The following is a 23,464-nucleotide window of genomic DNA, read 5'->3' on the forward strand; positions in this document are numbered from 1 at the left end:
GATGTTGGATCTTGATTTCTCGAGCCGCTAGACAGTGCAATTCTCATCCGATTTGGCTGAAATTTTGCATGAGATGTTTTGTTATGACTTCCAACAACTGTGCTTAATATGGCGCAAATTGGTACATAACCTGATATAGCTGTCATATAAACAGATCAGGGATTTTGACTTCTTGAGCCTCTAGAGGGCACAATTCCCATCTGATTTGGCTGAAATTGTACAACGGCTTCTCCCATAACCTTCAACATAGTGTCCAATATGGTCTAAATCGATCTATAACTTTATACAGCTCCCATTTAAATAGATCTCCCGATTTTGCTTCTTGAGCACCTACAAGGTGCAATTCTTATGCGAATGGACAATGACTTCTACAATGTCCAGCATTCAATTCATTTATGGTCTGAATCGGACAATAACTTGATATAGCTCCAATAGCACAACAGTTCTTATTCGTTATTCTTTGTTTGCCTAAAAAGAGATACCGCGCAAAGAACGTGACAAATGCTATCCATGGTATATAAGATTCGGCCCGGCCGAACTTAGCACGCTCTTACTTGTTACTCTTAGAAAATCATAAAGACCAAAAACCAGCAAACCATTTAAAAGTGTTGTAGTAAAATTTAATTATTGTGCATCACTCTTCGTATTGCTCCACGTTGTGCTTAATTTTAAAAAGAGTTAAAAAATACTCTTCATACAAATCAATATATTATTCGCTGCTTCACTTGTTAAGATCCTTCTTCAAGATACTTAATTGGGTTAGACAATTATCGCGATACAATCTTCTTTCCGGTAATTTATCTAGAGGCACCATTTCTTCCAATTGATCAGCAACTAAAAAAGGTAAACAATTAAAATCAGTTTACAATAAGAAATTTTCCAAAAGAAATCAAAACTTACCCACTGTTGCTGTAGGTCCTTCCATTTTTGGTGTTGGACCCATAGTTTCACTGACCGCAAAAATGGTATTGGTATAACGTTCAAAATAGTTGCGCATACCCTCAGCATTGAGATGAGCCGTTTCCAGGGGTCCCAAGAAGGCATAACGCATACCCAAACCATCGGACATAACACTGTCAACATCACGCACATTTAGAATACCAGCTTCCACCAAACGCCAGCATTCATTGAGTATGGCATATTGGATGCGATTCAAAGCGAAGCCTTCAATTTCACGTGACAGTGTTACAGGCTTTTGACCAATTTCTTCCATAATGGCTCTAGTCTTGGTCACCACTTCGGGTTTAGTCCACGGTGCAGGTACAATCTCCACCAGGGGCACATAGTAGGGGGGATTTACAGGATGTGACACAACAACCTTTGAAAAAAAAAGACGAAGAAAAAATCATGAGGGTTAATGTTTTGTTGATTCTTTTCACTTCTTATCTTATCATATATGGTTGGCTGTGCACCGACATTGAACAGCTTCTACCCTACCAACAAAAATGTCTCCAATCTACTTGTAGTTGGTGTTTTTTATTGCATGTATAATGTTGTTATTATTGCAGTCTGAATAGAAGTGATTTGATAGCGACCTAAGTAGATTTTTGGAAGAAAGTTATTTATTGAACATATTAACCTTAATAAATTATTTTGTAGTTAATGGAAGTTAAGAAATTTTATATAACAAATATTGTTTAGGCGATGCACATTGGGAGAAAATCGAAAATACTAGTAAAAAAAATGTTGTGTGAGAACCCAAATTAGGTGGAAATATCTCTTTGAAAATTGAAATGGTCAGGTGTTAGCGAGATCGTGTGCAAAATTTCCTAGGTGCCCTAGGTTGTCCAAGTGCCTTTTGGCAAACCCAAAATCTTTGTTTATTGACCGATTTCCACAATGTTTTTACTAAGATATATCTATTAGTTTTTTTCTTAGAACTTTTTCAACCTGTATCAGAAAATTACAGTTTTTCTCGTATTTGTTGTTTTAACATATAATACATTTTCCATATTCGTGCCTCTGAAACTCATTGCAAAACTAGGTGAAAATTTAATTTTTCCGGAAACGAGAATTCAAATTGAAAAAATCATAAGAAAAAAACGAATAGAGATATCGAACTTTGCGGATATGTGTCCTTAAAAAAACTAAAAATAAATTCTGCCCGAAAAATCCTAAAAATACCCCTTTCTGACAAAGATGGTTTAGGGGACATATAAAGTAAAAGAAACATTAGCCCTAATGGGGAATCTGGTTTGTAGAATTTGAGATCTCGGGGGTTCTACCCCGGACCATAACCTAATACGACTCCAAAGCATGACAATTTTTATCCATTGTCCTTTGTTTGCCTATGGAAAGATATCGGGTCGGGAACTTGGCAAAGGCGATTCATGGTGGAGGGTTTATAAGATTCAGCCCGGCCGAACTTAGCCCGATTTTACTTGTTGGACTTCCATCCTGTATAACTTTAACTGAATAATTAGATGTGGACCCTTTTTACGGCAAAGTCGTTGTAAATTTTGTAACGAATCCAAATCATGCATAAAAATCATAAAGTAAAAAGAAACATTAGCCCGAATGGGGAATCTGGGTTTTAGAATTTGAGATCTTGAGGGTTTTTCCTCGAACCAATTATGGTCCCAATCGATCCATAACCTAATACGACTCCAATAGCATGACAATTTTTATCCATTGCCCTTTGTTTGCCTATGAAAAGATACCGGGCCAGGAACTTAACAAAGGCGATTCATGGTGGAGGGTATATAAGATTTAGCCCGGCCGAACTTAGCCCGATTTTACCAAACCACAAATGCCTTTGCAAAATACGAAGAAGGTCTCGGTTAAAATTGCAAAAAAAAAAAAACAATTAAAAGTCGAATATCTCCGAAAGCAGTGGAGTTATTGTAGACCTCAATCGAACTTTTTTGTAGGGATTTTTTTTTTGGAAATCGGACCACTCACGAAGATTTGACAGCCCCAACAAATTCTCGAAACACCGAGGTGACTAACTTTAAGAGCGTGTCAAAAAGCGACCGGACAACTTTGAAATTTTGCACACGGTTTCCGTAACACCTCAGCTCTAACCATTCCAAATTTCAAAGAGACATATCTTTACGTTCTCACGCAGGAGACAGAGGAGTATGCACCGGCAGAGCAATCGGGCAAAGTGCAGGATGCTGGAAAGGAATCAGATCTCCCGATAAGCATAACACTGCTAAAATGATGACGAAGAAAAAGAGCATCCCGCTTTCACTTACTCGGGGAAAACCAACCCAGCCCTCCTGCAATGAAGACTCCAGACAAAGTCCTGCGGAGGGAGGCAAAGTCGGAACAGGACCGAAGGAAGCGCGCATGGCCCTGGATCACTGCCAATGAAGATAATCGCTGAGAATGGTAAGGAGCCGCCCTCTTACACTAAAGCGGCATGGAAGCACAACAAAGATAAGCTGACTTATGCAGTCATCAATATCGGCAGTGCATCTGCTAGGATTCCACCAGATCATTGGTCCCAAGTTAAGGATCTGGTTAACGAGCGGATATTCGAACATGTGTGGGACTCTGTAGAGGGTCCACCCATACAAATGATAAGCTGCGAGTATAGAGGGGACATCTTTACGCTGCGTTTTGCGTGTGCGGAATGTATTGATACCGTCAAACAGCTCGTCGGGGGTATCCACGCTCCCTGGGAGGACGCAAAGCTCGATCTGGTGAGAAAGATGGACATCCCGCAGCTCATAAAGGCCTCGGTCTTCATCAACGGATGGGGTAGTAAATTTGCGACGGAACGCATATTGGGATTCTTGCGACTGCCGTCAATAAACCCGAAGCCTTTCGGGTCGACGCTGTCCGAGTTAAGAGCATGGGCGACGAATGCGCATGAAACCTTGTGGAGGAAAAAGGTCGGTAAGACGGCGAAAATCTTATGGGGAAATCCAGATTGTGAGAAGACGAGGCTATTACTGAAAGAAAATACGAAGGAGGTCAGTAAAGCTTTCGGTATCATAACAGGACACATAGTACTACGAGCTCACTTATGTAAAAGCCGTGCGGTAAGTGATAGCATGTGTAGGGCATGCAGGAAAGATGATGAGGCGTTGGATCGTTTCCCATGTCAATTAAGAATTTTGAAAGTAGCACGGAATTTCTAACTTAGATTTTCTTTTTCGAGGTTCCTTTTTTAGCATATAGAGCGCACAACAAGGCGATTACTGGCTTAGGTGTATGCGCATTGTGGCACCCGCAACCTCTTTTCAACCTAACCTAACATTTCGATTTTCTACCCGACCTCTAAAGAAGACACAAGTTTCGTAACAATGCACAATGAGGCCAATAATCAGTTTTAGAAGCAACAAATCCCAGGAACCAGCTAGGATTCGTAAAATTTTGAATCAGCAACTGTGAGGGCATCAAAACGACGTTGACAAAGTTTTGAGTCTATGTGATCAATGCCACGTCTAATTTTAGCGGTGGGCGTTGAATTTTCAACATATAGCGATTTGTTTTGATTTTTTATGTATTTGTTATAACCACCACCATACAATAGGCGTAGACTAATTTAGTCACAATCCCATGGCAGCAGGTTGGTTGTACGTACCGTATTGACTCGGTGGAGTCCTTTATCTGCAAGGACTGCCACCTTAGTGTACATGTTCGTCCATTTTTCGTGTGTCTCTCCACATCCTGGAGTGCCATCACCGCATGCTTCTAGTCCGTGTTGGCATTGAAAAGAAGCCTGGTTCGGTTTGATTTAAGAGAACCGCCTCCATCATCAGATGGTGTCGGTGAGGTTTAATCAGTGAATGAAGTGGGTGCTTTTTCGATCTTGCAATATAGACTAGTCGGTCCATCACCGCATGCTTCTAGTCCGTGCTGGGATTGAAAAGAACCCTGGTTCTGTTTGATTAAAGAGAACCGCCTCCATCATCAGACGGTGTCGGTGGGGTGTAATCAGTGAATGAAGTGGGTGCTTTTTCAATCTTGCAATAAAGGCTAGTCGGTCCATAGATTAATCATGCATTTTTCACCGAATTATGAGAAAAGGTGGTTAACATATATGCCCGAGGTGGTGGGTATCCAAAGTTCCGCCCGGCCGAGCTTAATGCCGTTTTACTTGTTTTTATTTGAGAAATAAATTTTTTGTTCATGCTGCCTTGAAAAGGACATCCGGTAAATGGCGACCCCATTGCGCATACACTGATTAAGCCGATTTTTCAAATTCGCTTCCACTTTTTGCAGCATGTCAATCAGTATGTTGGCAATGGCGTCGCGAATGTTGTTCTTGAAGTGGTCTATGGTACAGGGATTGACGCAACCGAAAATATGAAAGTGAGCCTCGTCACTGGAAAAAACTAGCGAGTCTTCGCTCAGGTTGTTAAACAGCATTTCTCATGCATTTGCCGGACAACAAAATGATTTCAGTTAATTCCTGCACAACAGCCCATTTATAGGAATGAAAATTAAGGTTTTGATCGAGAATTCGTCGAACTGTGGTGTCAGAAACTCCCACAGCAGCTGCGTGTTTACGAGCCGATCGCCGGTAAGAACGTGTAACAGAAGGCCTCGCTCTTTCCATATTTTCCGGAGTTTTGATGCTCCGTTGAAGCCCATTTCTGGTTTTAGCGAAACTTCCACACTCCCAAAATGAGTTACAAGTGAGCGACCATTAGAAAAGAAGCTCTCGATGGGGAAGGCCCACTGATTCTAGACCAGAGCATGATGGCAACTGACTGGAGAGAGAAACAAACTTGGGGACTTCCCCCTCCAGACGGACCCTATTTCGACCTGCTCCCCGCCAAACTCACCGCTTGGACGTTTTTTCAAATAAGTAAATTTCTCTGGCGTACTCTGTTCCTCCGTTGAATTGTAGAATCTGGTTATATGAATTGTAGATTGTCATATTGGTTGTTGTTGTTGTTGTAGCCACATGTCTATATGTGGAGTTGGCGATCCTCGTCTGGCTCTTATCGGTGAGCAAGCTCGTTCCGGTCCAAAGATCGATCGCCGCGGGCACATGATGGCCATTGGTTATATAAGGCGCCAATAGCTCGCCTTGTCATATCAAGCATCATAGGCTCTCAGTATTTATGCAAGAGTCGGTGCTCGATACCGCTGATTGTCTACGACTGCAATTGCAGCTACTCCGTATGGAGCATTCCACTATCCGCAACCTGTGTTATCGTGATAACAATGAATACCACACAGATCGAAGCTCAAAGATCTTGTCTGTGTGGTGCTCATAGTTATTCCGTGCCGGGGCCATATTGGTGAAGGCCACAGGTTAACATGTGATGTGATTTTGATTTAGTGTTTCCCAAATATCCCATTATGGAAGAAATTAGACGGAATCTATTGGGAAGTAAGAAGTTATTGTAACTTCTCACTTCTCAATATCAATTGACTGCTGCCCGATTCAAATTTAAGTTCAATGATAAAGGGACCTCCTGTTTTATGCCGAGTCCGAACGGCGTGTCACTGAAAAGTGACACATCTTTGTTGAGAAGTTGTAGATGGCAGAAGTACTCACAAATGTTGGCAGCATTTGGTGAGGGGATAACCACCGCTGAAAAATGTTTTAAGGTATTTTCGCCGGCAGGATTTGAACCCAGGCGTTTGGGCACGATAAGCGGGCATGCTAACCTATGCACCACGGTGGCTCCCATGTTAACATGTCCTTAAAAATTTGAACACCTGAGTTAGACTTCTGACGAGAACATCAGAAAAATCTTTTAGATATTTGTGATGTCACAAACTTTTAAATAAGAGGCCTAGCGACCACCGGTTATTACAAGGAGGTCATTGAACTAAAAACTTGAATCGAACTGCAAACTTTCCAGCTGCTCGCTAATGGTATCTTCGTAGATAAATTTCCCGATTGTCATTCATATGACTTAAAATCATTCAGGTTTTTAACTGAAAAGAAACAAAAAACATTGAAGTTTTCCATTTTTTCCTACCATTTTTTCTGGCTGTAAACTTCACGAGTAAGCTGAAATCAGCTTAGCAATGGTTAGAGTTCGGAACAGCATAGTTTTTTTTTTCTTCTAATAATGTATATTGTATGTGTTACTTAATTTCTGATGTGGGTTCAGTTTGTTGACCTTTATTTGTTTGTTTGTTTAACATCAATTGAGGGTTTTGTCTGCAAACGATGTGTGTTCTCTTAAATTTTCTAATATTTTTAGACTAATTGACGCCGCAGGGGACCTCGGTTATAGTTAATCATTCTTATTGAGGCATGCAAATTTCTATGTGTAGTGGATTTGTAAAGAATTTGATTTTTTTTTTTTGAAGTCAAAGTAAAAAAAATGTTTGAGGAATTTCTAACATGAGAGAAAAACGTGTTTTATAAATTTTATAGATTATTTTAAGTAAAAAACAAGTAAAAAGGCATTAAGTTCTGCCGGGCCGAACTTTGGATACCCACCACCTCGGGTATATACGTAAACCCCCTTTCGTCACAATCCGGTGAAATTGGATAACTTAAACACCCAAATTCGGCACGGACATTGAGTGGTTTAATAAATATAAGTCACTGTTCAATTTTTTAGAACAAAATATTGGTCTTTTTGGCAGCTATATCCAAATATAAACCGATCTGAACGATATAGGACATGGACATCGAAAAGCCTTTCATAAGTCACTGCGTCAAACTTCAACGAAATCGGATATTAAATAAGCTTTTTATAGACCCAAGACTTTAAATCGTTCTATATGGTACCTATAACCAAATCTGGACCAAATTAAACAAGGATGTAATAATCATCGTCTTTTATTATTATTCCACTCCGTAGTTATATCTTAATAGCGGATGGACTCGATCATATTTTATTCAGGTCCCGAGAACCCATATACAAGTAACATTTTCAGACAATAAATCTACTTTTTATGGGATTAAGACCCTAAATTGGAAGTTCGATCTATATGACAGATATCAGGAGGCTTACAACAACTCACTGTTTCAAATTTCAACGAAATCAGGTAGTAAATAAAGCTTTTATGAGCTTCAGACCCCTTATCGGCAGATCAGTCTATATGGCAGCTATATCTAAATATAGTCTGATCAGAACCATAGTTAGGTCGGATGTTGGAAGGTCTAAAACTACACACTATTTAAAATTTCAGCGAAGCTTTTATGTGCTTCAGACCCCTTATCGGCAGATCGGTCTATATGGCAGCTTTATCTAAATATCGTCCGATATAAACCATATTTGGGTGCTATGTTGGGAGGCCTAAAACTACTCACTGTTTCAAATTTCGGTGAAATCGGTTTAAAAAAATAAAGCTTTAATGGACCTCAGACCCAGCTATATCTAAATATAAACCGATCTTAGGGCAGATGTCGAGAGGCTTAAAGTAACCCACTATTTCAACTTTCAGCGAAATCGGGTAATAAATAAAGCTTTTATGGGCTTCAAACCCTTTATCGGCAGATCGGTCTATATGACAGCTATATCTAAATATAGTCTGATCTGAACCATATTTGGGTCCTATGTTGGGAGACCTCAAACTACTCATTATTTCAAGTTTCAGAAACAAACATGATCCGATTTGGCCCGTTCAAGAACTTAACCAGCGTGCATCAAAAAGACGTATCTGTGCCAAATTTCAGCTCAATATCTCAATTTTTGAAGGCTGTAGAGTGATTACAACAAACGGACTGATAGACACACGGACATCATTAAATCGTCTTAGAATTTTACGACGATCCGAAATATATATACTTTGTAGGGTCAGAAATTGATATTTCGAAGTGTTGCAAACGGAATGCCTAAATGAATATACCCCCTATACTACGATGGTGGGTATAACAATTGAAATTTTTTTTTATTTTCTTACCTTATAAACGATTGTGGTTGTATTCTATTTATCTAATTAATTTAATAAATAGATTTGAATTTATCAATTTAATACTTTATAATTATACCTATAACTAAATCACAATAATTATTAGGTCAAATAAATGATGTCTGCAGAGATTCTAGTTATGTTAATTGGAGAAAAAATGCAGAAAAGCTATAAAATTACAACTTTGAATCAGAATTTTGGATTTTTTATGAATTTGCATAAAGCGCAGTTTGACCAATTTTCGAAGAATTGTTTGTTTCACAACTTTGTTAAAATAATATTTGAGGCGAAAACAGCAATTTTAAGCGTCCTAGGAAGAGATTATAGAACTTCTGCTGTGTGTATCTCGCACTGGCAGTCAGAAGGAGTTCCGCTTTAGGTTTTCATTTCTTTGAGAACTTGTCTGATTTTGGGATGTGAACATACGCAAGTTGTTGGGCTTTTTGAAGCGATCTGAATGGTTCAACGATAGGAACTAGAAGGCATCTTCCTTCTCCTGTTTCTGTGGTATCACTATGGACGAAAACGTCTAATGGCAGACTGCCACTTAAACCTAACCTAATACCCTGTATTATAAATAAAATATGTCAAAAGTTTCTGAGTACGTCTAACCTCAAAAATGTCATGTTTTACGATAGAGCTGTCAGTTGGCATATTGCAACACAAGGGTTGTCCGATCCCGAAATATAAAAGGCAACCCTCGTACAACTCACTGTTGAAAATTCGAGCGAATTTGGATAATAAATGCGTCTTTTTCGGCCTTTAGACCCTATGTGGGCATATTCGGGTCGAATGAAAGAAAGTTTAAAACAATTTACTGTTTAAAATTTCAGCGAAATCGGCAGATCGGTATATATGGCAGCTATATTTAAATATGGTCCGATGTGGACTATTTTCGGTTCGGAGTAATAAATGCAGCTTTTATGGGCTTAAGACCTTAAATTAGAAGGTCAGTCTAATGGGACGTACTCCAAAACTGGCCCTATATGACCCTTCTATAATAATAAATAACATCTTTGCCATGTTTCATATGGCTTTTTTTTCACTATCTCATGAATCTACATCAATTGCTCTTTAACAGCCGAATAAGCCTATCTATAGATTGGAGCAACACTTCAGTTACTTTATTCCAAATTTTTATATCCGATTCGAGTTAACCAAAATTTTACACATTCCACCTCTGTACATTTTATTGGATGATCTATAAAATTCCAATTGTTACATTGAGTTTTCCTTATTTGGATGACATTGCAGCAATTGCAATATTACAAAATCATATGACGAGTTGTGGTAAAGAAGGCAATAAGCAGACTTATATACTTAGGACTATATACTTAAAAAAAATAAAACAACTGATAATTACACTGCAGTTATCAACAACAAATCAAGCCAAACTAATGGTGATTTCGATTCTGAAAAAAAATGTTACACTAATGTTGCACTTATACGGGACAACATTTTGGGAATGCTGCCTTATCCCTCTCATAGTTTTACACTTTTTACATTTTCAATCGAACATGTTAATATGCCCGTATATTGTAATTTCAACCAAATAATGCTGTAAAATGTAGCAATGCATCTAATATGCCGTTAGGTAAATAAAACGCGATTACTTTTTCCTTTTTTTATGTATTTCTTTTTAATATTTTGCCAAACATTCTACAAATTGTTTTCTTCTTCTTCTTTTCAACCAAAATTTGCTTGAACGGTGGCATGCACATGAGATGATAGCAGCTGATTTAAAGTGCGGCATTCTCCATCCTAGCCTAGCCACGGTGTAGAAAATGCAGCATTTTTTCACTTTCAGTGGGCAACACCATTACAAACGAACATTTACCCGGTGGTGGGGTTACACTTTTTTGGAGAATCGAACACAAAATTTCGATCTCAGTGCAACATGTCGAAAAAATGCTGCACTTTTTTTCACAATCGAAATCACCATAAGTGTTTGTGTATTTATTTTATTTTTATATGAATAAAACATATTTGTTGCTACGATTACATGCTGCACTACAGGTTGCAATTGCACAGTGTTTTATAGTAAAATATATATTTGCAATAGGACAAACATTTTCTATAAATAAAATCACTTTAAAAAAAATACCAAAAGTTTTAAACCAATTGTAGTAACAAAATTAGAACGTGTAGGTTTATATCTAATTTTAGGGCTTTACTGATCATTAAATCGAAAAGATGTCCAACGTTCAAACGTGTGTCTCTAAATTTTCTATAATTTTAAATTTGTGAAAAATTTTTATAAAATTTTTTATGTATTTTTGATTGTTGTTAATCTGGGATATTATTAAGCGGTGCTGTTGGTCTGTCTGCACGTCTATCTATATGTTTTTATCTTAATACAGTCTTAAAACAGCTGTAGGGCTAAAACTTGATGCAGATAGTAGTTTGTCCATATGCATAATAATTCTACAATGGGCTATATATGAGACTATATCTTTATACAGCCACCGCAGCTCAGATGTTAGCAAAACCGCCCTCGCCGCTGAACGCCTGGGTTCAAATCGCGGCGAGAAAAAAGTAGAAGTTTCCCTGCTGAACATGCCAATGACCATAAACAATCCACTAAGGAACAGGGGCAAACTTCTCAAATATCTATGAGTGAAGTTCGATTCAAGTTTAAGCTCGATGATAAGAGGCCTCCTTTTTATAGCCGAGTCCAAACTGCGTGCCGCAGTGCGACACCTCTTTGGAGAGAAGTTTTTACACGACATAGTACCTTACAAATGTTGCCAGCATTAGGAGGGGAAAACCACCGCTGAAAATTGTTTAGCTTATTAATTTACGCACATAACTTTTGGGGGCCCAGTCAGCAAAAATCTTAAAACGGATGCCCATATTTTTATGAAGTCTCCATGTGGATCAACTTTCCCGTTTTGACTTTTTAAACTCACGCAAAACTCATGTATCATCCGATATACCTCCAATATCATATATTGCTGTTGGGAATATAAAGAATGCACCCAGAAAAATTAGTCTTTTGTTATTAGCAAACACTCTCTGCTGACATTAAACTAGGTTAGTTTAGGTTGAAAAGTGGGGGTGGATATTAATCCGGCCCATGCTACTATGGACATACACCTAAGCCAGTAATCGGCTTGTTGTGCGCTTCATCCTTAATTGTTTTCCCTACCACTCCCCTAAGTTGTTTTATGTCTGGTATTGTGTCCCCACTTAATTACCGGTGTCTGTAAGCCGCGAAAGCCGGGCAATGACATAGGAAATGCTCCAACGTCTCATCCTCTTCCCCACATGCTATCACTTGCCGCACCGATTTTACATAAGTGAGCTCGTAGACCTTTGTGTCCCGTTATGATACCAAAAGCTACACTAACCTCCTTTTTACTTCCTTTCAGTAAGAGCCTCGTCCTCTCATCATCCGGATCACCCCATAGGATTTTCGCCGTCCCACCGACTGTTTCGCTGTTCCAGTGTTACATCGTCGCCGACGCCCTTAACTCGGACAACGTCGACCCGAAAGGCTTCGGATTAACCAAGTTTATTGGCGGCAGTCCTCTAGCCTTCACTGCGTTGTGGCCCGGCACCCAAACAATACGGATTGTGCTATCCTCAGAGAAGGCACTAATCTCCTTCTTACACTGCAAGACTATTCGTGACCTTACCGTCCTGGCTGTTATTGCCATTATGGCCATTTTACTGTCCGTAAAGAAGTTCACTCTCGAAGTCCTCGTGTTAACACCACACTACCTCACGCATTACGTGATCGCCCGGATCTCCGCCTGCTGGACCGTATTATGGTCAGGCAGTCTAAAACAGATCTCAGTCCTTGGGTTCTCAAGTCCCACTCCGTTCTCTAGAAATGATACATCCGTTCAATATGATCTAACAGATGGCAATACTAGGGTTCCGACAATCCAAGACTGTGCCGCTGGCAGTAGTGCCTCCATTCGACCTCAAGTGTTATCTTAGGTATGCGATCGGAACCCTCTTCTCTTCCTTCCAATTTTCCTATAGTCGCCTCGATTATATCGCGATGGTATGAGCTGCTTCTTCCATTCTTCCTCAATCCATTCTCCCATCGCCTCAAGTCTCATAGCCGCAGAGGCTGCCTCACATTTAATCTGTATATCAATGGGTCAGATATTTAGAATAGTCTCCAGTGCCTGAGTTGGCGTGGTCCTCATCGCTCCGCCAAGACATGTTCTCTGAACCTGTTTTATGGTCCTTATGTTGCACTTCTTCTCCATAGAAGTCCACCAAACTACTGAGGCGTAAGTAAGTATCAGTCTAATCAGGCTCCTGTAGAGCCAGTGGACTATCCTCGGATTGAGGCCCCATTTCAAAGCCTACGGCCCAACTACATATTGCCCAACATCTGTGAGCCTTCTCAGTACGCTCCTGAATGTGACACTTCCAATTAAGTTTCCTATCCAATATCACTTCTAAGTATTTGACCTTGTCAGATATCGAAATCGTTTTATTGAGAAAACGTGGTGCGTTAAATTGGCCCACCTACGTCTTCCTCGTGAACAGGCATATTTCAGTCTTCTCTGGGTTAACATTGAGACCTCTGGGTCTGGCCCAGTCATATGCCATATGCAAGACCCTTCCGGTCCTACTGCGTAGCTGGTTCGGATCCTTACGCCTAAGAAGTATTATTCCTCCTCAGTCAGCATCCGTAATAGGTCATTTATGGTGGCGACCCAAAAGAGTGGCGATAAAATTAAAAATTGAAAGATAAGATAGAATATAAAAATTTTTGAAATGTTTATGAAATTTTTGAGGATTTTTTAACTTTTTTAAAATTAATAAAAAGCAGAAAATGTTTGCTGTTTTGGCAACAAATTACTGCTGTCACATTTTCAGCAAACTTTTTGCTGTAACCGCAAAATTTTAGGCTATTTTTACCAAACTTATTACAGTATTTAACAGTTTATTTTGCCATTCATTTCACTGTGAATGGTTAATGTAACATAAATTAACTGAATTTATTCATCGTTGACATAATTGCAGAGAATCACATAGCGAATGTGATTAATGGCTCATTATTTCATTGCCTGAATGAAATGGAAGCAACAAAAAGCATGTCTACAATTATAAAATAATAGAGGTTAACAGTTTTTTGTGCTTATGTATAATAGCTAAAATTATTTAAACAATTTAGTTTAGTTTTTAAGTTGACATTTTATTGCTCACACTATGTCTGAGATTTCCTGCAAAAAATTATAATTTATCAAAATTAAATGAATTTAATGTGCCACTTTTTAAAGTAAAATTACTTTTTGTGAAGGTTTAAAAGTGCGTAGCTATCTGAGTCATTGTAATCTATAGACCAGAGCAGTTTTAAAAGCTAGACAGGAAGATTGTCGGAAGATTGATTAAGTGAAAGGTAGTCTTCATCTTCCCATAAAGTCCATCCGGTGTTACAATAAAATGTTTACACCCAGAAAAATTAGTCTGCCGATATCAGCAAACACTTTTGAATAAATCCATTCACAGTGCCTGTGAACCAACCTTGTCAACAAGGTGGTGTGTTTAAATCTTTAAATTTGATGTGAAAATATGATTTAAATTGTAATTTTGTCTGCTGATATTAAAAATTCTTTAAAAATTATGAAACTATTAAAAATACGAATTAAATTTTTGCTATTTATATACCCTTAAAACTAAATCATAACATGCAATATACAAGTTTTTGAAAAATTTCTGAAATTTTTAAACTATTTTTGATTTTTTCCAACTTAAAAACAGCATTAAAAATACCATTTTCAGCAGATTTTCTTTTGTTACGTCAAACATTTTTGCTGTTTTACTAACAAATTTCTCTGAGTGTACGAGTCGTGCATCAAACTGTAATATATTTAATTTGACACTCGTATTGTTCTGATCGTTCTCCTAGGTTAATTGACCTCAATTTTTTCCAGATTGATGTTTTTTTTGGGTTATCATTAGCAAACACAAAATTGTCTTAAATAGGTGGTTATCTTCACGATCTGATATTTATTTGAAAATTTTGATATGACGTCTTTGGGGAAATTTAAGATAAGACTAATAAATAAACAATCATTGAAAAAAGTCTGCTGACTGTTAGTAGTTAATTTTGCTATAGCAGTATTTCTGCTGTTTTAGCAAAATGTTTGCAATTTCAGACAAACAGCCTACCTGTTTAAAAGGCTGGAAACAGCGTCTGTTCCCAGGTTAGGAGCGGCTGGAGGCGAGCGTCGGATCTTGAAGCAAGCGGTTCGCCACAACTCGTTTCATGTGCTCGTTACATGTGCAATCCCAAAAAACCTGGGCCAGTAACCTGCTCCCGAAAAACTATGAGAACAATTTTGAGAAACAAAAGAATAGTAAAACTGTACTTTAGCAGGCATAACACGAGACATGAATTTGACTGTGGATTTGTGGTTAGTCGGAGACTGAAACTCCTTGTCTCCAACTCCAGTGGATGAGAGGCTAGCCACATTCCGCATAAAAACCAAATTCTTCAACACCAGCTTTATTTGTGCCTATGCCCCGACGGAAGACATGGACGAGCAAACCAAGGATATTTTCTACGAGCGCCTAGATAGAGAATATGACCGCTGCCCCGCCCATGATATTAAAATCGTTCTGGGAGATTTTAATGCGAAGATAGGGAAGGAAGACATATTTGGTCAAAAAGTCGGAAAGTTTAGCTTCCACGAGATAACGTCCAGTAATGGGTTGATGTTGATAGATTTCGCCGCGGCAAAAAAATGGTAGCAAACGAGTAGCACCAGATTTCAACTAAAATTCCAAATTCAAACAAAAATATACACAAAGCCACATGGCTGTAACCCGATCAAAACAGAAGGAACGAAATTGATCACGTTGTGATAGATGGAAGGCATTCATCCATCTTGTTAGATGTACGATCAATCCGTGGAGCGAATAAAGATTCGGATCATTACCTTGTTGCAGCAAATGTTCGCAACCGTTGGAACTTGGCGAGGAAAGTACGATCCGACACTGCACGGACGCTCGACATTGAAAAGCTACAAACACAACAGATGGCAACGGCATGCTCCATTTGACTGACCCAACTGCTTGATGAAAGCATTCCTTGTTCCGATGATATAATGGCGCAGAGGCAAACCATTGCCCACTCAATGGAAAATGCAGGGAAATCCGTTCTTGGGTACCGGAAGCCTCCCAAGAAACCCATGGTACGACCAAGAGTATCGAGATGCTACTGGAGCCAAGAATGCGGCATAGAGAGCAACCCTGCAATCAGTAGCAGCGCGCCAGATGAAGGAGAGGAATCGGAATTCGCAGAAAGAAAAAGTAATTGGAAAGACGTGAGTGTGAGCGAATTGAGATGTACAGTAGTCAGAATGAAGTCCGGAAACAAAAGAATTAAACATTAAAGCAATGGCTTGGTGCAGGAACATCCTCCTGCAGAGACAAAGAAGGAAATCTGGCAACTGACACAGATAGCATGCTGAGGATATGGAAAGAACATTTTACACAACTGCTAGTGTCCGACGTTGGCGGCGAAGAGGATACCGCAGAACCAATCAATGGTGATGGTATAGAATGTTTACCTCCTAGACAGAATGAGTTACAAGTAGCAGTGACCCGACTATAGAACAACAAGGTAGCAGGGACCAACGGGTTACCCACTGAACTACTACACTGAAGGGTATCAAAAGGCCGCTTTTGATACCCTTTTACGTGCCATGCCAAGCCATGTCTGAATTTGGTATCCCTGCGTTCCTCAGTAAGAACAGGAAAGAATCTCTCGGAACCATTTAATACCAAACGAGGTTTCAGACAAGAAGGCAGCTTCTCGTGTGATCTCTTTAATATCCAGCTGGAGAAGATTATACGAGATACAGATGTGAATAGATATGGCACACTAATCACAAAGATCACATGCTACTCGCCTATGCCGAAGAAATCCACTGGTCGGTCACCGGAAGTAGTAACTGCAGCCTTTGAAAGAAGTGGTAAATGGAGATAAGACGAAATGAATGGTTTCAACTCCCAAAACGCCTTCTACAACCGAGCAGATAAAGAAAATTGAGAAAGTTGGGAACCACAACTTTGAGATAGTCAGCAACTTTATCTACCTCGGCACCACCGTAACCGAAGCGAATGACACCAGTTTTGAGATAAAGCGAAGAATAATACTGGCAAACAGATGCTACTTTGGATTAAGAAAGCAGTTTAGAAACAAGGCCACCTCTCGACAGACGAAGACTACACTGTACAAGACACTGATACTACCCGTGCTGCTATGTGGTTCTGACGCATGGGTAGTTGTGAAAACAGATGAGGCAGTGCTTGGAGTGTTTGAGAGAAAGATTCTTCGTAAAATATATGCACCAGTTTGCGTTAATGGAGAATATAGGCGTCATATGAACAACGAGCTGTATGAGCTGTATGATAACGATAGCATAGTTACGCGTATCAAAATACAATGACTGCGATCAACATAAAACGACCGAAATAATAAACCATATGCCATAATCTTCCATCAAAAACTATTTGGAAAACGGAAGTTTTAGGTCTTCCCCTTTATGGTCCGGAACCTTACCTTTTACGGCTAGCATTTGTTTGGATCGATGCCTTATGCCCCTACTTAACTACGCTACACTTTAGACTAGGTTTGACTCATTCTTTATCTCAAAACCCAAGCAGTTCTTTTGAGACGAAAAGTATCTATTCGAAAACACTGTTCTCTGGACAACTAGAAGTATGTGCTTTAGACGAATGATTGACATACTGAAGGTTATCTCACACTTGTTCATAGCATTTCTATCTACAGAAGTACTAAACAAACAGCACCGGTAGATTATATATGCCAACATGCTGGTGGGCCAAGTTCGTACATACATATTCGTTAAAAAAATTTTTTAGTTCATTTTACTGATAGTAGTACTAAATTTTTTCAAAAAAGATAAACAGGTTTATTGGTTGCTTAAAGATACACAAGTATGTATTTGCAGTATATTAAGCAAACAAGCCTCTGAATTGGGGTAGGTTAAATAATTGAGGTTTTAATAAAATATCGTATTTGTTATATTTTTTATAAAAGCAAACTTGTTTAATTTATTTTCTTATCGAAAATTTTTTTTAATAAAATTAAAATATATTCAAATTGAAGATTAGATTTTTATAAATTTTCAACCATATGAGGCAACTTAATGAAAATGTCATTAGTGAACAGTTCGCAACACCTGATTCAATCCCTTAGGGAATTAAATTTGCAATAAAGAAGTAGGATTTCGAGCCAAAGAAGCAAAACTTGAAAATGATGATGCCACCGTTAAATTTAGGTCGCTATTTAAAAATGAACAAATCTATTGGCCATAACGTTCATCTGATCGGTCCTATGGACCGGATCGAGCTCACCTCCACATACGAATGTGGTTACAGCAACAACAACCAACAACCGCAAGCTTAAGTTTCGAACTTTGATAGCACAAGTTCGGCCGAGCCAAATTTAATACGCCCTCCTCAATGGATCGCATTTGTCAAGTTCTATGCCCGATATCTCTTTATAGACAAACAAAGGATAATGGATAAGAATTGCTATGCTATACCAAGTTATGAACCGATTGGTTTGGCTGTTTGGAAGACCAAAGTGTTATTCATTGGGCAAAATTTCAGCCAAATCGGTTAAGAATTGGGCCCTATAGTGGCTTAAGAAAGAAAATAGGGAGATCTGCTTATATGGCCGCTATATCAGGTTATGGACCGATTCAGGCCATATTTAACACGTATGTTAAGCGTCATACAAGAAGTCGTTATGTCAGGCAAATCGGATAATAATTGCACCCTCTAGAGGCTCAAGAATTATAATCGGAAGGTCGGAGCTATATCAGGTTGTGAACCGATTTGGGCCATACTTTGATGGTTGATGGTCAAACAAAACACTTCATGCGAAATTTCAGCCAAATCGGATAATAATTGCGTCCTCTAGTGGCTCACGAAATCAAGATTCGAAATTGGATTATATGGGAGCTATATCAGGTTATGTACCGATTTGAACCATACTTGGCGCAGTTGTTGAAAGTCAAACTAAAACACTTCATGCCAAATTTCAGTTAAATCAGATAATAATTGTGCCCTCTATATCAGGTTATAGACCAATTTGGACCTTACACAGTAGAAGTCATAAAAAAATTCCAGGGGAACAAGAAGTCAAATGTTTATATGGGAACTATACCAGGTTATAGACCGATTTCGACCGTACTTAACACAATTATTAGAAGTCATAAAAGAACACTGCGTGCAAAATTTCAGCCAAATAGAATGAAAATTGTTGCTTCAAGAAGTCAAAACGGGAGATCGGTTTATATGGGAACTATACCAGGATATAGACCGTTTTGAACCGTACTTGACACAAATGTTGGAGGTCATAACAAAATGCTATGTAAACAATTTCAGTCAATTCGAGTGAAAATTGCGGCTTCCAGGGGCTCAAGAAGTCAAATCGGGAGACCGGTTTATATGGGAGCTATATCAGGTTATAGACCGATTTAAACCATACTTGACGCAATTATTAGAAATCATAAGAGAACACTATGTGTAAACTTTAAGCCAAATCGGATGAAAATTGTGGATTCCAGGGGCTCAAGAAGTCAAATCGGGAGATCAGTTTATATGGGGGCTATATCCAAATCTGAACCGATATGGCCTATTTGCAATCCCCAACGACCTAAATCAATACTTAGTATCTGTGCAAAATTTTAAGCAGGTACCGCTATCGTGATTTCGACAGACGGATGGACATGGCCAGATTGACTAAGAGTGTGAAGACGATCAAAAAACTATGTACACGCATAGAAAAAAGTTTGCTGAATATATCGAACACTGTCTACTGAATATTAATAGTTAATTTTGCTGCTATTATAGCAGTAGTTCTGCTATTACTGTAGTAGTTCTGCAATGTTAGAGCAGCTGCTGCTTTATTATGAAGAGCATGTAAAAATGTGTCTCTCAGTGGATGTTTATAATTAAAACAGCAGATTTTGTTTGCTGATTTAGCTGACCGAAATGTTTGCTAATACAGCAATCCTATGCTCGCTGAACAGCAGTAATGCCTGCTTTCCCATTTTTAGCATACAAAAATTGCTGTTTTAGCAAACATTTTTGCTGTTTTTAATGACGAGTGAGTGTACTTTGCACGGATGTTTAGTAGTCTAATGCAACTTACCGTATAAAGTTTCAGGGAAAGGAGATCAAAAATGAGCATTTTATGGGTCCATGACCTTAAATTGGGCGATTGATATAGATGCGATATATATCCAAATGCGGGCCAATCTGTGCTATATTCGTCAGGGTTGTCGAGGGATCCGATAAAGTAAGTTTAACAATTTGGTAATAAATGCGCCTTTTATAAGACTAAGCACTTATATCGGGAGATCGGATATATATGACATCTATATCCGGTACGAATGTCGAGGGACCCAACTCAAGTTATTTTGTTAAGTTTGCTCACAATCGGGTGATAAATGTGCCTTTTATGGACCCAAGAACCGAAATTGAGAGATCGGTATATATAACAGCTATATACTTATAGTCCGACCGGGAACATACTGCATACCCCCATCCCTCATTGGTGGTTATAAAAATTTGTATTCAGATTAGTTTCCATTGTAAATGGATAAATAATTCAATTAAACTTCTTATGACTTTCTGACACAAAATTTTTTTCGAGTGTAGAGTTTATTCATCATTCATTACGGCAACAAGAAGTTCTTAACGTGTTTTTTTAGATAATTAATAATTTTAATTTTTTGTTGCTATATGTTCCCTTAAAGTTATCCCATTTTTTTCTAAGGTATTCTCCAACAACAAATACTTTAGCGAAAGAATCATAAATCATTCGCACACGTACTTTTTTTGCTATTGTTTCTCAAACCGCCAACGTTAAAACAAAACCAAGTTTCACATTAACAAAAGAAAGAGTTACTTACATTTGATTGATGTTTCAAATCTTTACTGAAAAGGGAAGGCAAAAATGTAGATGTTGAACTGGACAGTATGGTATTGCTTTCGACGACTTCATCTAGTTGTTTGTAAAGATTGACCTTCATATCCAAACGTTCGGGTATGCATTCCTGTATGAATATGGCATTCTTGGCCAATTCCTTAAGATCATTGGTTCCCGAAAGGCAAGCAAATTGTTGGGCAGCTGAAAGTTTGCCCCTGAGTAGACCCTTTGACTCCAAATTGTTCAATTCCTTTTGGGTTTCCGTCAATGCGTTGGCCACCTGTTCGGGCAGAATGTCAAACAACATGACTTGATAGCCCACTGAGGCAAACAACATGGACCAAGAGCGCCCAATTAAGCCGCTGTTATTAGTTGTAGAAAAAATAACAAAAAAAAAATACAAGCGCATGTTAGAGTACCACAGAAACTAATTAAGTGGGTCAGCTTGTGGCTCTGCTGTTGTCTATGGTCGCCGGCCACATTTTTGTTGTACACTACCACCTACCTGCCGACTATACCAATTTTTTCACGTTTTTCGGCTGTGGCCATTGTTTTACGTTTTTTCTCTGCCGGTGGAGTAATTTTTGTAGATTTTTTATATAAAATAATTTAAATTAATGTAAAGTTTGCTTTTTTTAGCCGGCAGTGTAAAAGAACCGTCTTGATACGCTGCTAGTTAATTTTTGATTTCAAATTTAAATCAGTCCATTGAAGAAACCTCCGTCAATTGGGAAAAAATTATGTATGTGTTCTCCATGGCACGAGTTTTTTTCTGCTCTCTCTCTCTTGCTTTTAAGCTCATTTCATTGACCAAAACACACGAGACTCATAACCACAAGAGGGCTCAGTGAAATATTTCCATGCAGGTGTTTGCTTCAACTGTGCCAACCACATACATATGGCTTCAACTGTGCCAACCACATACGTATGGTTTTACAAGAGACTACATATTTTGTGCTGAAAGAGCTAAAATTGAGGCTATTAAGTTGTTCATGTTAACATTGTTTCTATATTTTACCAGAGATATTCTCTTGAATTATTTTCAGTGGCATGAAAACTCTTTAAATATCTCTTTAAGGTATTGCATAAAATATTCGAAAAAAATGCGAATTCTCCCCATTATTTTTTGGTTTGTTTACAAACAAAAGTTTCTCTTAAATATCCATTAAAGCCCCATATTGACGAAACCCAGTAGGAAAAAAAATAACATTTGGAAATTAAAGATATGCCGAAATTTCGTTACATATTTAAGTTCGGTAAACTTAAAGTTTTATGCAATAATAAATTTGTGTTCAAGTCTAGGTGGCGCTTTTCCTCCTAAAGATATGTCAAATGGGTTATTTGACCCATTGGGACTCAAATGAAAGGTATTTGAGAGTAGAAAACGAATTTGATATCCAATTTTGGAGCCAATTGTTTTGGGATACGCCCTAAAGCACCTCCTAAACTGAACTTCATTTCCGTTGGGATAAAGAACGAATTTGATATATATTTTCAGTAAAAAGTGCCGGTGGCCGCACCAGCCCCACAACACCCTCCAAACGGTTCATATTTACCGGCCATGGTAAAATGGGGCTCAAATTAAAGGGATTTGGAATTGCAGCACGAATTTGATATCCATATTTGAGTCGAAATGTCTGAGGTGCCATCCCTCTCCTAATGAGAACATTACCCTAAGGAAGAACATTACCAGCAGAAACCGAGAAGGTGCAAATTCTCACACATCAATGAGTGCTTTCCGATTCAAGTTTAAACTCAATGATAAATATAAATGACCTTTTTTTAGCCGAGTCCGAACGGCGTCCCGCAGTGCGACACCTCTTTGGGGAATGTTTTAAATGTCGCAAATGTCGCCAGCATTAAGAGGGGATAAACACCGCTTCGTCCGATGTACTCGCCAGGATTCGAACGCGTTCAGCATCATAGGCTACAATGGCACGAATTCGATATCCGCATTCAGGGCGAAGTGTCCCCAACCTAAAAAGATATTAGAGAGTTAAAGAAGGCGCAGCGGAGCGGTCCCGTTTCGGCTAGTACATATATAAATATTGCTCCTAAATAGGCCGATATTCAGATTGGACGTCTTATGCCCATAAAAGGCGAATTTATTACACCATTTAGTTGAAATTGGGCACATTGAGTTATGATAAGTTAGGTTAGGATGAAAAGAGGGTGCGGATATTAATCCGCCACATGGCCACTATGGACATACACCTAAGTCAGTTATCGGCTTGTTGTGAGCTCTATATACTAAAAAACGTAACCTCGAAAAAGAAAATCTAAGTTGGGAATTCCGTGCTGCTTACAAAATCTTTAATTGTTGTCCATGCCACACCCCTTTGTTGGTTCATGTCTGGTGCCGGTATCTGTTAGCCGCGAAAGTCGGGCAATGACAGGAAATGCTCCAACATCTCATCATCTTTCCCACATGCTCTACACATGATAGCTACACTGACCTCCTTTCAGTAATAGCTTCGTCTTCTCACGATCTGGAACTCCGCATAGGATTTTCGCTGTCCTATCGACCGTTTCGCTGTTCCACAGGGTTCCATGTGCATTCATCGCCCACGTCCTTATCTTGGACTGCGTTGACCCGAAAAGCTTCGGAATAACCAAGTTTATCGACGGCAGTTCTCTGGGCTTCACTGCCAAATCGTCTGCCCTTCCATTCCTCCTTACTCCGTTATGGGCCGGCATCTAAACCATGCGGATTGTGCTATCTTCAGAGAAGGCGTCAAT

General features: G+C 38.9%; 1 protein-coding gene across 1 annotated transcript; it reads right to left on the bottom strand.

The window, feature by feature from the left end:
- Positions 1-598: 598 nt before the first annotated feature.
- On the bottom strand, positions 599-21,404 carry LOC106086914 (lambda-crystallin homolog). Its single transcript, XM_013251734.2, has 4 exons — positions 21,231-21,404; positions 20,709-21,087; positions 901-1,318; positions 599-834 (listed from the first exon to the last, which is right to left on the bottom strand). The coding sequence occupies exons 1-4, from the start codon at positions 21,272-21,274 to the stop codon at positions 722-724; spliced, it is 954 nt and encodes a 317-aa protein (XP_013107188.1). The 5' UTR covers positions 21,275-21,404; the 3' UTR covers positions 599-721.
- Between the last annotated feature and the right edge of the window lie 2,060 nt (positions 21,405-23,464).

The sequence above is a fragment of the Stomoxys calcitrans genome, chromosome 4 (genome assembly GCF_963082655.1).
Source record: "Stomoxys calcitrans chromosome 4, idStoCalc2.1, whole genome shotgun sequence".
NCBI classification, from domain to species: domain Eukaryota; kingdom Metazoa; phylum Arthropoda; class Insecta; order Diptera; family Muscidae; genus Stomoxys; species Stomoxys calcitrans.